General features: G+C 41.6%; 1 protein-coding gene across 1 annotated transcript; it reads left to right on the top strand.

The window, feature by feature from the left end:
- The first annotated feature begins 647 nt into the window (after positions 1–647).
- Positions 648–3973, top strand: LOC131229283 (peroxidase 50-like). The gene is made up of 4 exons (XM_058225195.1): positions 648–960; positions 1598–1798; positions 1892–2057; positions 3387–3973. The coding sequence occupies exons 1-4, from the start codon at positions 745–747 to the stop codon at positions 3791–3793; spliced, it is 990 nt and encodes a 329-aa protein (XP_058081178.1). The 5' UTR covers positions 648–744; the 3' UTR covers positions 3794–3973.
- The last annotated feature ends 15113 nt before the right edge of the window (positions 3974–19086 follow it).

Raw genomic sequence — 19086 nt, 5'->3', positions numbered from 1 at the left:
CCAAACAAGTCTACTCTACTGTCCTTATTAATTGTCTGAAAACCCGTCTCAACTCGATACTCAACTACTAAGTTGACTCTGATGACTGCATTTAAACTAAATTGTTATTTTACTAACCATAAAATAAATAATTTAAGGTGGCAAATAAATATTTAATTTTACTAACTATAAAATAAAAATTTTAGGGTAACTAATAAAAATTTAAGATATTTACATTTTCCGCAAGCTTTATAAAATAAAAACCATAAGCAGCCACATAAAACATAGTCAGTAAATGAGTTAACTCAGTGAGTCTTCTTGAGTGGCTACCGAGTCACTTAAGACTTTCTATTTTCATGACGACTTAGCTCGAAATCTAACCGAGTCAAGTTCACTCAGCCAGGTTCTGAGTTAACTCAGAAAATTTTCCAAAAATTCATTCTATTTTAAAAAATGATGACATGCACCAACATAGATCACATGCACCCATTTCTCCTGGAGGCAACCTTCTCAATCTGTAATCTTTATTATACAATGAAAAAGGTGTGCCGCACCACGATAATCACCTTTATGAAAATCAAGAATATAAAAAACATACATCAGCCAGCTGGTTGTAAAGCATCCTTGGGGCCAACTGGCATAGACTCTCTAGTCTATATATTCCCTTTCTTTACACATGGAAAGCCAGGGCCAAGGCAAGGCTGTTGGGTTTTGCGTGTATTTCTTTCTTTCTTTTTCTCCCATTTTATAATTTCACGAATAAAAATGATTCGTGATTTTAATATAATCTATTCGGCGGTGTTTGTAAGTATATGTGTGTTTAGCCAACTGGGGTCCGCACAGCTCAAGCGGAACCACTACGCCAACGTCTGCCCAAATGTCGAAAATATTGTCAGAGGCGTCGTAAGGACCAAATTCCAACAGACGTTTGTCACCGCTCCGGCCACCATCCGCCTCTTTTTTCATGATTGCTTCGTGCAGGTAAATAAAATGAAATTTGGGTTTTAGATTTTTTTTTTTTTTTTTTGGTGGACAGTTAAATAATCAAATTGTAATTATATTTCTTCATAAACTTTACCAAAAAAACAGTCTTATTTGTTTGCAGTCTAACTTGAAAGTGATGAAATTGTAATTGGGGCTCAAATTGTAACTCAAATCAATGCTCTAGTAATTACAATTTGGTTATTTTTACTTTATAAGATGAACAAATGCATAATAATGCTTCTTTAGATGCAAGGTGTTCCGTGATAGTAAAAGCCATCACCATTACCATTATAATATGAGTCTTAACGGCCATTACAACTCTTGTAATGGCTTTTATGGTTTTTTTTTGGTTTTTTTAAATCTGCTTCGAGACCGTATGGGTTCATTACGAGACCGCTACAAGTAGCTAATGGTTATGGCTTTATTATGTTTGGCTGATAGGTATTGTAATTGGTACTCCTATCTTCAGTTCAATGGGTATATTCTTTTATGGTTCATAATGGTAAGGAAAACTTATTGTAAATCCAAACAAACCCTAGATTGTATGGTTTGGTAAGTGTATGATTTTATTTTCTCTTAATTTCACTAAGTTCATAATCAACCAATGACGCGATAAGCTATGATGTGATTATAGGGATGTGATGCATCAGTCATCATCCAATCGACAGGAAGTAACAAAGCTGAGAAGGACCACCCCGACAATCTGTCGTTGGCTGGAGATGGATTTGATACCGTAATCAAGGCCAAGGCGGCCATCGACGCGAACCCAAGTTGCCGGAACAAGGTCTCATGCGCCGATATACTAGCCATGGCAACGCGCGACGTTATCGCTCTGGTTAATTACTATCTTCTCTTCTTTTGTTCTTCTTGTTTTATATTTATAACTTGTGTGGAGAGTGTTAATGGTGTGATTGTCGATTGTAATCAGACCGGCGGGCCGTCTTACGCCGTTGAATTGGGGAGATTGGATGGTCTGAGCTCAACTTCGGCAAGTGTAAATGGGAAGCTGCCTCATCCAACCTTCAACCTCAATCAGCTAAATTCCATGTTTGCTGCACATGGTCTTTCTCAAACGGACATGATTGCTCTTTCAGGTGAGATAAACGTTATCCAAACGTGTTTTATCTAACTAGCCATGCACGTGCATTTGATAGAAAACGGGGCTGAAGTACCTAACTTGGCCAACCTACATGTGGTTTATGAGTAAGTGGATATAGACCGTCCAAATTGTGAGATCTATTATGGATGGGACATACTTGAAAATAACACTTTTTGAAAAAATTCCTAATCATTGAATGGTATGGACTTGTCTACAACGCCTGTTTTACGCCAACTGAGTTTTGTGGCAGATTATTTTTTTTATGTTCACACACCCTCACACCCACACCCACTGTCATCCTCATACCCTGTGGTGTGGATGTCTGAGCTGTGGTCGTTTCTTTTTTTTTTCTTTTTTTAAAAAAAAAAAAAAAATTCCTCAGGCCTATAGTCGAGAATAGAACATGATGGACGGAATGGATGTTACTGACAGTGGTATTAACGGACGGGGATTGTGTAATCTCATTGGGGGCCCACAGTGATGTATGTGTCTTATCCATACCGTCCATCCGTTTCTCCATCTTATTTTATAACATGAGCCCAAAATTGAAGTATATCCAAAGAAAGTAGACGACACCACAGGAAACAGTGCAGATAATGACATCCACCGTTGAAACCTTCCTATAGTGATGTTTATTTAACATCCAACATGTTCATATGGTCCCACAGGCATGGATGAATGGGAAATATATATATATATATATATATATATATATATATATATATATATATATATATATATATCACCTCGATTCAAAAACTTCTGTGGCCTCAAGAAGTTTTCAACGGTAGCCATTCAATTTCCACTAGTTCCTGTGTGGTGTGGTCCCACTTGAGCTTTGGATATGCTTCAAATGAGCTGGAAAAATGTATGGACGACGTGGATAAACACTTACATCACCGTGGGCCCCACAGTTTACTCACTACGCAATCCTTGTCTGGTATTAACTAAGGCTGTCCACGTACACACCACTAACTGCGAATACATGTAATAACCCATCCATCACGTGTGTCCCACCATGTAGACTCCGTGGTCCAAAAATCAGGACAGTCCACTAATCAGGTGGACCCCAATTTAAGAAACACATGGGCGGCTAAAAACACTTTACCAAGTTCGGCAGGTTGTCGGCCTATTTCTCACCTTGTGGTCATCTTATTGAGTGGACCAGTCCGAAATTTGAGTCAGGGCATCCACATCGCAGGACCAAACTAATGGACGGCCAGGATCTACCACCGTGTGCCACACTTACACATGTGGTCGCGACTAGGCTGGCTGCCCTAATTAACTAATTTTCACTAACGAGTACTCCACACCTGTTTTGCAGCTGCACATACACTGGGATTTTCTCACTGTGGCAAGTTCTCAAACCGTATATACAATTTCAGCCCTTCCAATGCAGTGGACCCCACCATCAACAAAACGTACGTACCCCAATTACAAGCTATGTGTCCCAAGAATGTGGACCCCAGAATAGCCATCAACATGGACCCCATCACTCCTAGGACCTTCGACAATGTGTATTATAAGAACCTTCAGCATGGGATGGGCCTCTTTACATCAGATCAGGATCTATTCACAGACAGAAGGTCCAGGCCCACCGTCGACGCGTGGGCCCAAAACTCCGCGGCGTTTCAACAAGCGTTCATCACCGCCATCACCAAGCTGGGCCGGGTCGGAGTTAAGACCGGGTCTCGGGGTAATATCCGACGTGATTGCGGCGCTTTTAATTAGAATTTTAATTGAGTATATTTGTATTCAAGTCAATAAGCTGGGCCAACGCTAAGCAAAATCAAAATTTCGAGCTTGGGTCTATGTCAATTGTTTTCTATGGTGCAGTCCACCTAATGATTTTATAAACTTATGGAGTATCTCATCATGAAAGTCCAAAATGAATTATTGTTACTTCTTCTTCTTCTTTTTTTAATTCTTATCGATTTATGGTGAATATTTATTGTGGGCCCCACCTGATTAATTATCATGATCGCGAGTGCCGGCATGTGTCAAAAGTCCATGGGACACACACAGTGGGCCCATTGTCTTAGTGTTCTGTCAATACATGCCTAGCGGTGCAAAATGAAAAGTTGTGTATAGTAGTTGTACTGTCCAAATCACTTAAAACCATGGTTAATTAACTCTGGACTGACTAGTTCAGCTCAATTGAAGTCACTGTCTATAATGTGGGGAAGGACGTGAGGAGAAAGATCATCCATCATCTTTCTCAAGTAAGCGAAACTTTGAATTCATAAAATAAAAATAAAAATTCAAAATTTTATTATTCAATATTTGTTAAACTTTTCGATTGCATCACTTATAAAGAAAAGGCAAAACCCTAATCAAGACTAATATAAATTTTATTTTAAATAATAAATTTTATCAAAAATAAAAAGTCCTAAATTAATCATGCCGGATCATTCTTAGCATGATTACAAGCACCTCTTCTTAAGAAGACTGCATGACTAAAATTCTAAAATGTAAGAGATATGTCAAAATTAAAAATTACTTAGAATAATAAGTTTTTTCTTTTCTGAAAGTATAAATTTGAACTAGAAAGAAAGGTATTCTTGTAAAATGGACTGACAAGACCTAATATGCGGGTTGGTCAACCCCAAATGACCCATTAGCATACCATCGCAATAAAAGTTATGGCTAATTTACGGTTCACACTTCAAATAACAATTTCTTCCTAGCTGGAATGAATTTTTTCAACCGGACGCACCTGGATTCCAGATTTCCAGTTACTAGGATTCAGTGTGGATTTGACAGACGATATCCGCTTTCGTTCGGGCTTCTTTCGATCCAATCATGTCAAGAATAAGTCTGTGGCTGATCTACATCACTCTGGCCGGAGGGGTAAATTGTCTCCACAGTTGAAGTCACGGGTTTTGGAAGTGGGCCATGTGAGGACCTTTAGTAACCTGTGGCAGATTATGAACCCCACATGACGAATTCTAGAAGTTCCATGAATAAGATGTGGATATTCCAATGCGTTGCCACATAAAAATGACAAAGAATAAGAAAAGAAAAAAAAATAAAATCACTGAATAATGAGCACTTAAAAAGCAATAGGGTTCATTGGAAAATTAATGAGCCTTATGGGTTGAGAAGACCGGCCTCACCGAAGAGGAAGCAGTCATAATTGTGGGTCCATTTCCAGGTCATCCATCCATTTTCCATGTCATTTTAGAACATGAGCCCAAAAATTAAAAAGATCCAAATCTTAGGTGGACCATATTATAAGAAACAACGGTGATGAATGCCCTACCACTAAAATTAGCTTCCCAGGGCCCACCGTAATAATTCTATAATATTTATTTTCCATCCAACTTGTTGATAAGGTCACATAAGCATATATAAAGGGTAAATACACATATAAGCTTGATCCAAAACTTGTGGCTCATAAATGGTCAATGACCACTGTTTCCTATGGTATGGTCCATCTGAGAATTGGATCTGCTTCATTTTTAGGCTCATGCCCTAAATTCATCTGAAAAAATGGATGGACAGCATGGATATAAAAAAATATATACATCAAGGTGGGCCCCACAGTAAGGAGCGAGCTATTTTGGATGAGGTCAACCACACCTAATACACTATTTTTCATGAGATAGAGCACCCACCATTAGTATTCCAAGTGCACGTCAACATTATCTTTACTTAGTTGAATTTTCTCTCAATATTTGGACAACATTATCACCTGGCCCTTGTAAATGGCTTCATCTGGGTTAACTTTATTCTGTGTCCTTTTCAATCAAACCAAAATTCAATGGCTTAGATTGTGCCATGTGTAAGAGTATGAAATATTTCTATAATCAACGATACAGAATCTAGTGGTGCAGGCCACAACTAGCCCAACCCCCTTCTAATGCATGTACATGATGCACATGCTTGTATGTATACAATAATTGAGCAGGACTGACATGACCCCATAGTCTATTCTTAAACCTGGGTGTCGTCCTGGCTGGTCAGGTTAGGTAGTTGAGCCGAACCTGATTATGATTATATGGCTCGAGCCAGTCAATACCAACCTGTGCCTAACCCAATTAGGATTAAATGGGCTGGGTCAGGTCAGGCCGGGCTGGGTTTTCGCTTGATGAATTTTAAGTGGGTCGAATCGGGTTTTATTATAATGGGCTATGGATTGGGTTCACCTGGATTCTTCACCCATTTAGTAAATGGGTCGACTCGGGTTGACCCTGACCTAACCTGAGCCCAATTTATTGCTACCCCTGCTCACACTCGGTCTAAAATATATATAGGAAGAGAGCTGTAAACCCAACAATCTTGAGTTGAACAGAGGGTGGCTAATGGGCCAGGCCGGGCGTGTCCAAGTCTAGCCCTTGATCTACAGACCTACGTCACGCCCTGCCCGACCCAAATTAGATTCAAGCCTAATGGGTCTTTCTATTGAAATCCAACCCACCAATGTAGAAAGGAAATGAAATAATAAGAAAATTCAGAAGGCTTGGGCCCACCTCTCGAACCTACGGTTTATGCAGGCCCATACCAGCCTAATTAATTATTGGACCTAAAACTCGAGCCCCGGCTCACCCATGGGCCCCAAGGCTCAGGCTAGACTCATGCTGGGCTGTTCCATCACAACCCATTTGCGGTCCCAAATTGCCGGGCACGTCCACACATGTATCTAACCATGGTCAAGCACGAAACAAGCCAAACCACCCTTAGGTGGGCTAAACTTTTGCGAGGAAAATGGATACAGAGAAAATAATGCTGGCCTGTATTCAACAACCATGTGTGGCCCACCTAACAAGTTGACCAGCCTAGGTCTGTCAATTAAATGGGTCGAGCTTAACTCGGCCGACCCACGTACCTGATGGTTCTGACCTGATTTTAACGGGTCTTATTTCAAAATTGGATCCCGTTCAGGCCCACTCATTTGGACCCGATTAAAAGTGCCTAATCGGGCCCGAGCCTGTGTCCCTCATCTTGGACCCGATTAAATTTGTTTGGGTCTCACTATTATATATTTTTAACATGTATTATTTATTTTAGCAATTGAATGAGGTTTGCCAAGCCATAACACTTGCACGTGTTATGTTGTGGATGTGTGTCATCTAATCCACCCATTCAAGTGGCCTGACCGACCGCATGACATGGGCCCAACCCGAACCTAACTCAAAATCAAGCTCCAAGGACCCGATAGGTTCCCGAAACATAATCGGATCCAGATCCGGGTTTTAAAAATAGCCCCGGAACCGAAAGGCCCAAGACCCGACAAGACCAAAATGGTTCCGGCTGCTCTAGGATCTTACCCATTGACAGCCCTACACGTGGCCAAAAATATTATCACATCTACGAAATTCAGAGGGCATATCCATCCACGGTGGGGCCCATCAGACCAATGATCCCGACCAGTGGCTAATGGTAGAATTTGGAAAAACCTGTGTACGATCTACATGTCGAGTAGGTTATACACAGTATACTCGAGTTTTCTTTTTGTACAAGTGAGGCCCATGTTTCTTTGATCTAAGCCGTTTATCTTATGGGATTCACGGCTGATGATTCTTCTCTAAAAAATTCCTCCCAAATTGGAAGGTCCTTTGAATGTAGACTTCCTTCTATCTACCTTCCTGACCGTATATTTCAGGCCATTTATTGAAGGTTAGGGCTGTTAGGTTGAGGATATCTTTTGTTAATACTCCATCCATGGTGGGTCCCAAGGGAACAGGTAGTCACAATCACTAGAAAGTGGGCCCCACAAGTAGAAACTGAAAACCTGATTTGTGTGGATATCTTGGTCGAGAGTATACTTGCGTCCAGAAAGCCCGGGAACTCTAGCCAGCCGCCTTCAATCCATAATTTACGCGAGGATGTGAATTCCAAGTGCACCCACCTCACTTTTACAACTGATGAACACGTGTGTAAAATCGGAACCGTTCATTAATCTATAAAACATTTTTAAATTTTATATGAAAAAAAATCATACTGGGTAAATTGTTAATTGGGCCACATTTGCACAAAATATACAAGGTTTAAATATCAACTAACTGATGGTCCAAGTTCTTTTTTCAGAAAGAGGCCCACCTAATGATTATATAGAACTGATTCTTGTTAGGAGATATCTATAAAGTGGGTCCACCTGATGAACGATCCTCTGATCTTGCACACTTGCTCATGGACTTCCACGTGTGAGGAAAGTGCATTTTTCAAAGTGAACTTGAGGATTTCTTTATGATAGTGCCTTCCTACCGTATCCCTGTCGTCCACATGTATTGTTCACAAAAGACATGAATGGGCCCACCAACCAATGTCAAATTGGTGGATATGACTTCACATATTTGTAGCTAAACGTTTGCTAATTCCACACGCGCGTGGATCCCTGCCCATTTAAGCTTATGCACACATGCCATTATGGAACACGTGTGGTTGATCAGATCATTACATCATGTAGGCTACAATGTTTAGATCTTCCGGCCTAGAAATCAATTAATTTTGAAAATCAGGTTGTCCACATCATAGAAAGGAAATGGATGGCTAAAAAACAATAATTTGTTTTGCTCATCAGCTCTCTTATATCCTTGTGTCCCAACTGTTGAGTTAAACTGGAGAAGATCCGAGCATTATTTCCAACAGATGGAAGGCTCAGATCTCTCACTTGTGTTTGATATTGACATGTGTGGATGGGCAGATCCCCACGCGCATGCGGAATTAGCAAAATTCTTATGTAAACGACGTCAAGATAAAGATGAACTGGAATCTTTGCAACACCTGTTTTATTCAGCAACTAAATCAACTGAGCTTTGTGGGGCCCACCAGTTGTATATGTTAAATCCACCCGTCCATCAGGTTCTGTTCTTGATTCTTATAATCTGGGACAAAAAATCAGAGAGACAAACAACTCAGGTAGGCCACGCTACAGGAACAACGGGTTGACATACATGGGTATGTGTGTGGGGCCACCATGGTGTGAATCTTTCATCAAACCCGTTAATCAGGTGTAGGTAACTGTGACAAAGAAAACGTACAAAAATCAGCCAGACCCACAACTCAAATGGGCCACACCAAGTGAACTCGGAGTTTTTAGTAGCAACTTTATATTATTTTCATTGGTATGGCCCATGGGAATTTTTTATTTGGCTGATATTCTGCATGTACGGTTAGAATAATGGTAATCACCTGATGGACGGATTGGATTTAAATATAGAACATAACCCACAGACGTTGTGTGGAAAGCTAGCTAATCACATCTCTCATATGTTAGAGAGAGAGAGAGAGAGAGAGAGAGAGAGAGATTATGGGGCCAGGACAGCGACCATATGTATCTGACTCAAAAGAAAATCAAGGGCCCACATTGGCCAAAGCTACTGTCCAAAGGATGACAGAAGTAATGGTGGGGATGATGCTGGTGATTTAGGACATGTACGATGTCTGGTGACGTAATCGAACCATGATCTGTATTTTCCTTTTCTAAATTAAAGATTTCTATTCACAGCCGTGCATCAGGCACATGCGACGCCCCCACACGTGAGTTTTGGCAGTCTTGTACGAGATCTGAGCCCTTCATCAGGCCAGCCCCATGGTGAATGTCTCTCAGACTGAAAATCCGGTCGGTCCGATCATTAAATAGGGGCCACACGTGTAACCAACAAGTAACATACATTGTGCATGTGTGGCCCACCCAACTTATGAACGTTTCAGGATCAATCAGACGGTTCCAGGCACTTGAGTTCGACGAATCTAAATGGACGGCTGCAAATAGCACGCTCATTTTCAATGATGATGAATGTAGGTCCATTCACAAATGCTTTTATTTTTTTAATATTTTCTTGATGGACGGACGGATGAATTAGAGAATGAAGATTCTTTTAATGAAAGAATCAAACGCTGTAATCAAATGATTAATAAATATGAAATAGTCAGCCTCTGTTCCCCACCATAGATAAACAAGATTCAAGCATCCACCAGGCATTTATATAAAAAGAGGAATCACAGAGTAGGCCAGCCAGAGCAATTCTAGCAAGTGGGGTCCACTTTCCGAAAATCTAGGCCATGTTGCATCCGACGTAGATGGACAGTACGGTAAATGTCATCGGTTGCACATGGTTGAAATTTAGGTCTTCTCGACACAAATAAACGCTATGATGCTTACTCACTATATGAATTGCAGACTTCTGTCGGCTCGCAAGCTTAGGCCTTGGGCTTGGTTTTGGGTTTGTTTAAAGGCTTGGATTGACTAGGTGAGTTCATCAGGTTTTATTCAATGGGTTAACTCAGAATAACTCAGTGAGTCGACCCTACCAGTTAATTAGGTGAGTTAGGTCATGGAACTCTTATGGTTTGAGTTTTTAGGCTAAGGACCAGGGCTTGGATCAGGTTTTAAGATATGGGTTTAGGTTGGGGTTTGGATCAACATTTTGATTTAGTATTTTTATTAGGTTTGAAAGTCGGGCGGGTTGAGTCGGTTAGTGCACAACCCTATCTTAACCTAAGGTTCCTATACCTCAACTCTAACCCAACCTAACCTTGGGTTAGGAATTCTTAACCCAATCCCAACCCAAGTGGGTTTAGTCGGGTTGGTCGGGTTGATATATGCTAATATTTTTGTTATTAAATTAATCTATTCTATTTTTGTATTATTTTTTATACCTATAATTTTATTAATTATTATGTAGTTATTTATCATTATAAAAAAAACTTCATTTTTCCTAAACAAACAAGCTAAAATATAAGACAACTACCCCTTTAAAAGCCATATTGTGTAGAACACAATCTATTTGGAAGAGAGAAATCCGGTGAATTTTGTTAGCTTGAGTCATTAGAAATTATGTAGGCCAATGAAACCCGACGGCATTGAAATTTCTCGTGCCTTTGCACACACACTCAATTATAATTTATAAGTAACTTATTTACCGATCGGGTTCAAGTTGGGCCACACAACCTGAGCCTGACCCAAGTTTTAACCCAAGCCCGAGACCGAACCTGGTCGGTCGGGTTGAACCTGCCCAGCTTTCAGCCCTAATTCTTGTATTTATCGAGACAGTCTGATTTCAGTTACCGCGTTAGCCTGGGATGTGCACATACTTATTAGAAGTGAAAGCGCATGTATACATACAAAATCTAATCCGTCCACAATTAACTCATCATGTAGGCCCCACCATATAAAACTATGGGGAGCCGTCCATCTGGTCTAAAGTACATGTGAGGCCAACCTGATGAGTAGATTGGCCTGTTTCTTTTGCTCAAGGTGTCTTCGTGGTGGATCCAACCATTTAGACGGGCTGGATATCTTACACAGATGATATAGCCACTTGGACACCGTTGATATCCCACTGTCTGTATAAACGCCCACGATAGGAAGTTAGGTGAGGCCCATGATGTTTGTGAGAACTCCACCCGTCCATCCGTTTTGCTAGCTCATCATATTACGCAATGAGCTCAAAAATGTGTCAGATTCAAAACTCAAGTGGGCCGCACGACAGGAAAAAGTGGGTAGTGAAATTTCTACCGTTGAAACCTCCCTGGCCCACCGTGATGTTTATATCTCATCCAAACCGTTCATAAGGTCATTCTTACTGGCCCCATGAATGTTTCAACGCTGTACGTTCAATCCGGAAGCGGATTGGCCGGTGTACCACACATCAGCGATATAGCTGGTGTGTGTACGTGTCGTGCGAAGACGAGCGCTGACAGTCCTTGAGCTCTGAGTTGTACGAACAGTTGAAAGAAGATCAAAGTTACGTGGGCCCCTCAATAATGTATTTATCATATCCACACCGTTCATTCGTTTTTCGAGATTATTTTAGAACATGAGCCAAAAAATGAATCATACACAAAACTTAATTGAACCACACCACAAATAGCAGCGGGATAGTGATTTTCACGGTTAAAACATTCGTAGGGCCCACAATAACGTTTATTTTCCATCCAATCTGTTCATAAGGTCACGATGACCTGGATGAAGAGGAAAAGAAAATTTCATATTGATCCAAAATTTCTGTGACCCCCGAAAGGGTTTCAATGGTATACGTTCAATCCCCCACTTCTTTTTGCAGTGTGGTCCACTTGATATTTATATCTGTCTTACTTTTCGTTTCAAGCCTTAGGACGAGCTCGCCAAATGGATGGACGGTTTGGATATGACACGTACCTCATGAGGAGAACCCCAGAACTTGCTGACGTCAATACACCAGCTATATGGCTGGTGTATGGTACACCAGCCAATCCGCTTCCGTTCAAAGTTCAATCCTCACTATTTCCTTTTGTGCGGCCCTATTGAGTTTTGAATCATATCCTAAAATGATCTGAAAAAACGGATGGACAGAGTTAAACATCACGGTGGGCCCCACCTAGCTTCTGTCCGCGGGAAACTACCTGCGCTGCCACTGTAGCCATGATATGCATGTACCTGTTACCTAATAGATGATCCTAGAGTCATCATCCAAACCAACCAAATCATGGGTCTTTATAGATGGCCCATGAGGGGGAAAAATCAGACTGCCATGCGATCCCGGTGGGCTATTTTCTGGTCAGATAATTGATGGTTTAAGTTGAAAAGTAATCAACGGTCAGAATTGAACAAACAATATCCAATTATTTAGAGGTTCTTCATCTAATCAATATGATTATAAAGTCATTTACTAATGCTAGACAAATATTGAACTGTTTGGATTTCTCTATGGTTGTCAGGTGTGCAGCAACCAAGTTGCATGTGTATAGATCACTGTACTCCGCAGCATATGAAATGGCTCCCCTAGACGTCATTACCTAATAATGAGGAATTATAAGAGCAATCAGATGTTTTTTGTTAGAGGATTATGAATGTGATGACCGACAATCCGATCCAGATGGACGGTTGTGACGTCGAAGATAGTTCTGAAATCCTGAAATTCAGAAGATAGTTGTTTTTCAGGAAACAAACAGGATCTGGGAAGATAAACCTTTCCTATATAATTACCATGCACTTCATGTCACGTCATGTCATGTCTCATATCTATGCATAGGCGCGCATGATTAAGAGAAATGATTTATAGCCGTCCTTCCCGCCAACATGCTTGATGGGTGGGATATAGGAGGAGCCTGCAAAAGGTGGGCCACACTATAACTACCACCCTACTCGGATTCGCTAGAGGTGGGGATCAGGTGTTACCCGGGTACCAGCACAGTGGGTCTTACTAGAGTTGGGCTGGGAGGAATTGACTAGGTGAAGAATTGGACTCGTCCGGCTTATGGCTCGGAGGATCCTTACTCTTGCTCGGGTGGTAGACTCTCAGGAGTTTTAAAGGCAAGGATTCGGGTATCCACAGAGGGTGAAATTCCTGTGAGTGTGCGGGGGTGTGTGTGCGTGTGTAAAAAATAAAAATAAAATCCAACTCGGTTTAGATCTGACACAATCTTACCCGACTGAATGAGTCAATTCAAATCAACTTCGTCCTATCTAAATTTAAATTGAGTTGAGTTCTGAGTCACCCAATAACTTAACTTGACTCAACCCAAAATCACGTAAAGGTTTAAGATGTGATCCCTATGCATATATTGTCACGTGGCATCTAATGATTGGAGTAGATTTCATATAAAAATCACTGTGGGCCCTGCAAAAATTCGACGGTAGGTGTATCCTTCTCTCGGTGTTTCTCTTGGTATGGTCCACTGAATCATCCATCTATCTGTTCTTTGGACTACCATTAAAATACTATAATAAAAAAATAATTAATAGCCAAAGTGGATTTCACCAAAACATCACCGTAGTGCTCACTCCAAGCCTACTTACTCCCACTACACTAGCACAATACGTGCGTAGGAAACCACATCTATCTATCTCTCTCTCTCTCTCTCTCTCTCTCTCTCTATACACACACACACAAATTCTCGAAAACTCAACTCAAATCTCACATTTCATATATATGAAATGAGATGCATTATATATATCGTATGGAGAGGCTGTAATTCTGACAAATGAGCTTAAGTTTTGCGTTGTACTTTCAGCATGGAAATACCTAGGCAAGGTGCCAACTCAACCTAACTCAGTACTTGTGACTGAGTTAGACCTAGTCCAAATTAATCCAAGCTAGACTCGGACTCGGATCAAGTCAAGCATGCTGGACTCGTTACCGAGTCAGGTCGAGTTCAGGTCAAGCCTACTTCAAAACCCGGTCGCATCGGGCCAGCCTTAACTCGATACGACTGACTCGATGACCAGCTCTAGTGTTACCCTTCCGATGTGACCCACCTTGATTATATGTTGTATATCCGCACTGTCCATCCATCTTTACAGCCCATTTTAGCACAGGTCTCCAAAATTAAGTATATCAAAATCTCAAGTGGACCCCACCACAATAAACAGTGATAATTGAATGCTCACCATTAAAAACTTTCCAAGGCCGATTGTAAACATATTGTTTATTTGCCATCCAACCCGTTGATAAGGTCAACAGGAACTATAAGGAAAAATATAAACATTAGCTTGATCCAATACTTTTGTGGCCTACATAAAGCTTTTAATGGTCATTCACCTCCTTTTCCAGTGGTGTGATCCACCAGAGATTTGGATCTGCTTAATTTTGGGGATCACGTCCTTAAATGAGTTGAAACTACGGATGGACGACTTGGATATGAAACTAATTCATCACTGTGGCCCCTCACGTCAAGGATAACACGCAATAAGCTTTCCCGAGTAGCTGCTAATCCGCTCCCATTCAGTAGCTCCAGCACAGATTATACGCTGGTTAGTGCTGGAAAAGCTGTGGGACCACTATGATGTATGTGACTTATCTGTGTCATCCATCTATTTTTCCAGCTCATTTTAGCCTGTGAGCCCAAAAAAGATACAGATCCAGATCTCAGGTGGACCACACAGGGAAAATAATGGTGCCATCCAACCTGTTAAATAGGTCAGATATACCTCGGTGAAGCCAAAACACAGATATAAGCCTGATCCAAACCCTCGAGAAGATTTTAAAGGTGAACGGTTTATTCAACACTATTTCCTATGGTGTGGTCCACCTGAGATTTGAATCTGCCTCATTTTTTTTGGGAATTCCCTAATATGAGCTCGCAAAATGGATGGATGAAATGGATAAAACATATACATTATGGTGGGCCCACAAAGCTTTTTGGGCACCGACCGTGTGATCACTACCAAATCCGAGTCCACTATCACCAGCCACTTCTCTGATGGGCCCCACCATCGAAATCAATGGGAAGATGTCATCAGTCAAAAGTACGTGTGGCCCACCTAACAGTGGATGACTTGATTTTCAAGAAAGTCGACGCTCGTGATGGGCTTAGAGTACACATGTGACATACGAGCGAGAAACACAGCTGTGCCTGGACGTATGTTTTCAGGACTCGGAGGGATCTATACAACTCGTCCGAGTCGAGTCGACTCGGTACGAGTCGATAAGCCGTGTTTTAAAACACTATGTGGACCCGATTCAACTCGAACATGTTATTACAGTCTCAGGTGACTCATAAAAAAATCGAAATAGCAAGTGGGGGCCAGGATTTAGCAAATAATCTAAACCGTTGAAATGTTATGATCGGGAACAATTTCCAAACTAAAATATCTTAGCCTGACTTGACTGAGTCGCCATCCACTCATATCTGAACGAGTTTATCTGAGTCACCGAGTCTTAAAACCAGAGCTGTACCTGAAAACATGCAACGCTTTAAGCAAAGACGTCAAATCACAGGAGTATGAAGAAATTGTACTTTGGAATATAAATTCCCGTACATGCAAACCCAAATTAGATTGTATGTGAGGGGTCCAGTCCAACCAACGATTTCGATCATACATCTGGTGGGCCCCACATTAGATTGTCCATAGCCGAAAAGTCTGACATTCCTATGCCCGTAATCAGCGGAACTTTTGGCAGATGGATGTCTTACCGACTATATTTTCTTGGCCGTTCATTTGGATGGTTTGGATTGTCCTACCAAGGTGATTTTCAGGCATCGCAATCTGAAATACAGTCTACAAATTGCCATTGCATCATGATACTGTAAATAAGAAACGCTAATCGTACACATGTGCCAACGTGACACACGTGTACTAAATCCAGGACATTCTTCATGTGGGGCCATGAAATTTAGAGTGGTCCACACATCATGTGGGCCACGATTGAGCATTTTTTTTATTTTTTGCCATCCAGGTGGAGTAGATTAATAACCATTTTGAAAGTGGTGATAACCCATCAAAGGTACACGTGGCATACATATAAGAGAATCCAGGCCACTCAAATTGTAGCCCCACTTGCAGAGTGGTATGGATCAAAATCTCCTAGCATCAACCGTTGGCTATAAAAAGCATGGTAAAAAGAAAAAATGGCCACTGTCCAAATGCAAAGGATCTCACCAGTGCATGGTAACTATCGTTGTTATCAATTATCAACCACGATTTTAAAAGAGTCACTGACCACCGTACAAATGCAATGGGAAAATCAGACGGTGAGTGATCATGTGGGTGGAACCTTCATGAGATCCCCCCCGTTCATCACGTACGCTGCTTCATATTAACCGTAAGTCCGAAAATTCTGATGATCTAAATTTCAGGTTGGACATGCCATAAGAAACAGTTTGGATAGAACGTCCAACGTTATGTAGGGCCCACGTGGTTCTTATATGTCATCCAATCCATTGATCTGGTGTGCCTCATCAAGATAAAGGTATTACCCAAAAATCTCACCATTTTAAAACCCAGGGGGCCATACACTAGAATTTAGTGGTTTTTGTATGCTTTTTAACTTGGTAAGAATTCGATCAACCTGACTTTTGAGATCAGTGATAAAAGGGGTGGTCTACCTGATGGACGGAGTGGATTTGATGCAAGTTAAATCGTTTCTTCACGTTAGAGAAAGTTGCCCTAGTTGAGTACCTGCACGGCTACGCCAGGTATGCAAGAGTTTCTTTAATATGATAGCCAAAAGAAAAGAATATAGAGACGGATATTTATATTTCGAATGGTGGGGTCCACCTGGATATAAACCCATGGCTCGTGCTTTTCGTGGTCCCACCACCCTATACGGGTGCGCCTTCTCCAACCGGCAACGCGTGCTTTGTTGTCTCTCCTCCTTTTTCACGTACGCCAGGCCCCTCTCTCTCTCTCTCTCTCTCTCTCTCTCTCTCTCTCTCTCTCTCTCTCTCTCTCTCTCTCTCTCTCTCTCTCTGACAGACTTCAAGCGCCAAACAAGGACTCACATGAGCACGTACGCATGTCACACGTGTAACCCGCAGAGGACGTTCATCAACGGTATCCTCAGTGCACTCAGGTCAGCCCACTCATCAGGTGAGCAACAACATGAATATCGAACGTGCGAGTACAGTCCATTTGTTCAAGTGGGGCCCACCTCAAATGGAGCTACCTTTTTTTGGGCCAACGAACATTCACCATCGGACCACCCTTTCACAATCCCCGGATCCCACACACGTGTCACGGCAGGCCCGTGTGGGCGGGACGCGGATTTCCTTTGAAAGCGGCCTTTTGCAGGAAGTTCCTGCGCGAGGATGATGGGCGGGGCCCACCGAGATGTTTGTGATAAATCCACACCGTCCATCCGTTTTTCGAGCTCAGTTTAGTACGCGAAAATAAAAATAAGATGTATCCAACATTAAAGCAGAGCACAAAAATTGGAAACAGTGGGAATTCAGCTAGCACCGTTGAAGCATTCTTATGGCCATAACGTTTTGAATCAGTCTATCCTTTTCGTATTTTAACTTCATCCCATTGGCAATGACCTTATAAACAGTTTGGATAGAAAATAAACATCAGGAAGGTTTCAACGGTAGAAATTTCTTTCTCCAATTTTCCTCTCGTGTGACCCATTTGAGCTTTGTATCCAATTAATTTTTTTCTTAAACATCCTAAAATGATCTCTCAAAACTGATGGACGGAATGGATTTCTCACATACATTTCAGTTGGCCCCACTCAGTATCCTTGCGCAGGAACTTCCTGCAAAAAAAGCTTTCCAGGAGACCGGCGTCCTGTATGGCGCGTTTGTGTTTGGCGCTTGAAGATTGGCCATGCATGGAATTAAAAATGACAGAAGAGCGTTATCCACACGACACAACCACACATGTGGACGTGCTTCTTGATAATCACGAGCAGACACATATTCTCTCTCTCTCGCTTCTAAAACACGCTCGTACTTCACGTAGGTACCTACCAAGGTCCCTTTCTGTAGCGTGAGCAAACAAATAAAAAGTCCATAAAATCTAATCCGTCCATATCTACATCAACTCATATTCGACCTTCATCCCAAAAATCAGCTTGATTCAGTGTTCAGGTGGGCACCCACCTGAGTAGACGGATTCATGTGGCATGGCCCACCTGAATTCTAAAATACTGCTATTTTTTTTTTTTTGGGTTACTCATTCATCTGGACAAAATCATATGATGAATGGATTGGATCGATTAGATATAAATATTGTTAATGGTGGGTGTGCCATGCCAACTTTTTCCTTGAGTGTGGCCTACCAAACTCTTAGATCATGATTTTAGGATTCAAAAGTAAACATGATGCAGGATACCTGATGGACGGGTTAGATTCTATGAAAAGTTCTACCCACACATTGCTTTCGGTGCCTGAGGTACCCAACCCAAGTTAGGTTAGCTCAATTTCTCCTGCAGTTAAGATATAGTCGCGAGGAAGGAAAGGTGCCAGAGGTACCCACCCAACCCAAGTTAGGTTAGCCCAATTTCTCCTCCAGTTAAGAAATATTCGCGAGGAAGGAAAAGAAAGCAACTGATATGACGGGATTTGATTGAGCCACCTGCTAGTGTTAAAGACGGGGCCACTCAAATAACTTTCAAAGAAGAGTAAATTGTCATGACATTTCGGCGATATTCTTGGTGACCTGACGTGGGGCCACCTGATTCTATGAGAGATGGGGCCAGTCACGTAAATATGAGAGCAGATTAGGTGAGACCTGGATCCACCAAGTTGGGTGGTACTCCAGTTGACCGGAGCCCACTATAATGTATGTGACTACATCCATGTTGTCCATCCCTATTGAAAGCTCATTTTAGGGCATGACCTAAAAAATGAAGCAAATCCAAATCTCTGGTGGGTCA

Source organism: Magnolia sinica, chromosome 16, assembly GCF_029962835.1.
Source record: "Magnolia sinica isolate HGM2019 chromosome 16, MsV1, whole genome shotgun sequence".
NCBI classification, from domain to species: domain Eukaryota; kingdom Viridiplantae; phylum Streptophyta; class Magnoliopsida; order Magnoliales; family Magnoliaceae; genus Magnolia; species Magnolia sinica.
This window is presented reverse-complemented; position numbering and strand designations above follow the sequence as displayed.

Excerpts from the sequence above, each read along its gene's own strand:
- LOC131229283 (XM_058225195.1), top strand. The coding sequence starts at position 745 with ATGATTCGTGATTTTAATATAATCTATTCGGCGGTGTTTGTAAGTATA. Across the intron at positions 961-1,597 it reads TTCATGATTGCTTCGTGCAG|GGATGTGATGCATCAGTCAT; the intron begins GTAAATAAAATG and ends ATGTGATTATAG. Across the intron at positions 1,799-1,891 it reads CGCGCGACGTTATCGCTCTG|ACCGGCGGGCCGTCTTACGC; the intron begins GTTAATTACTAT and ends GATTGTAATCAG.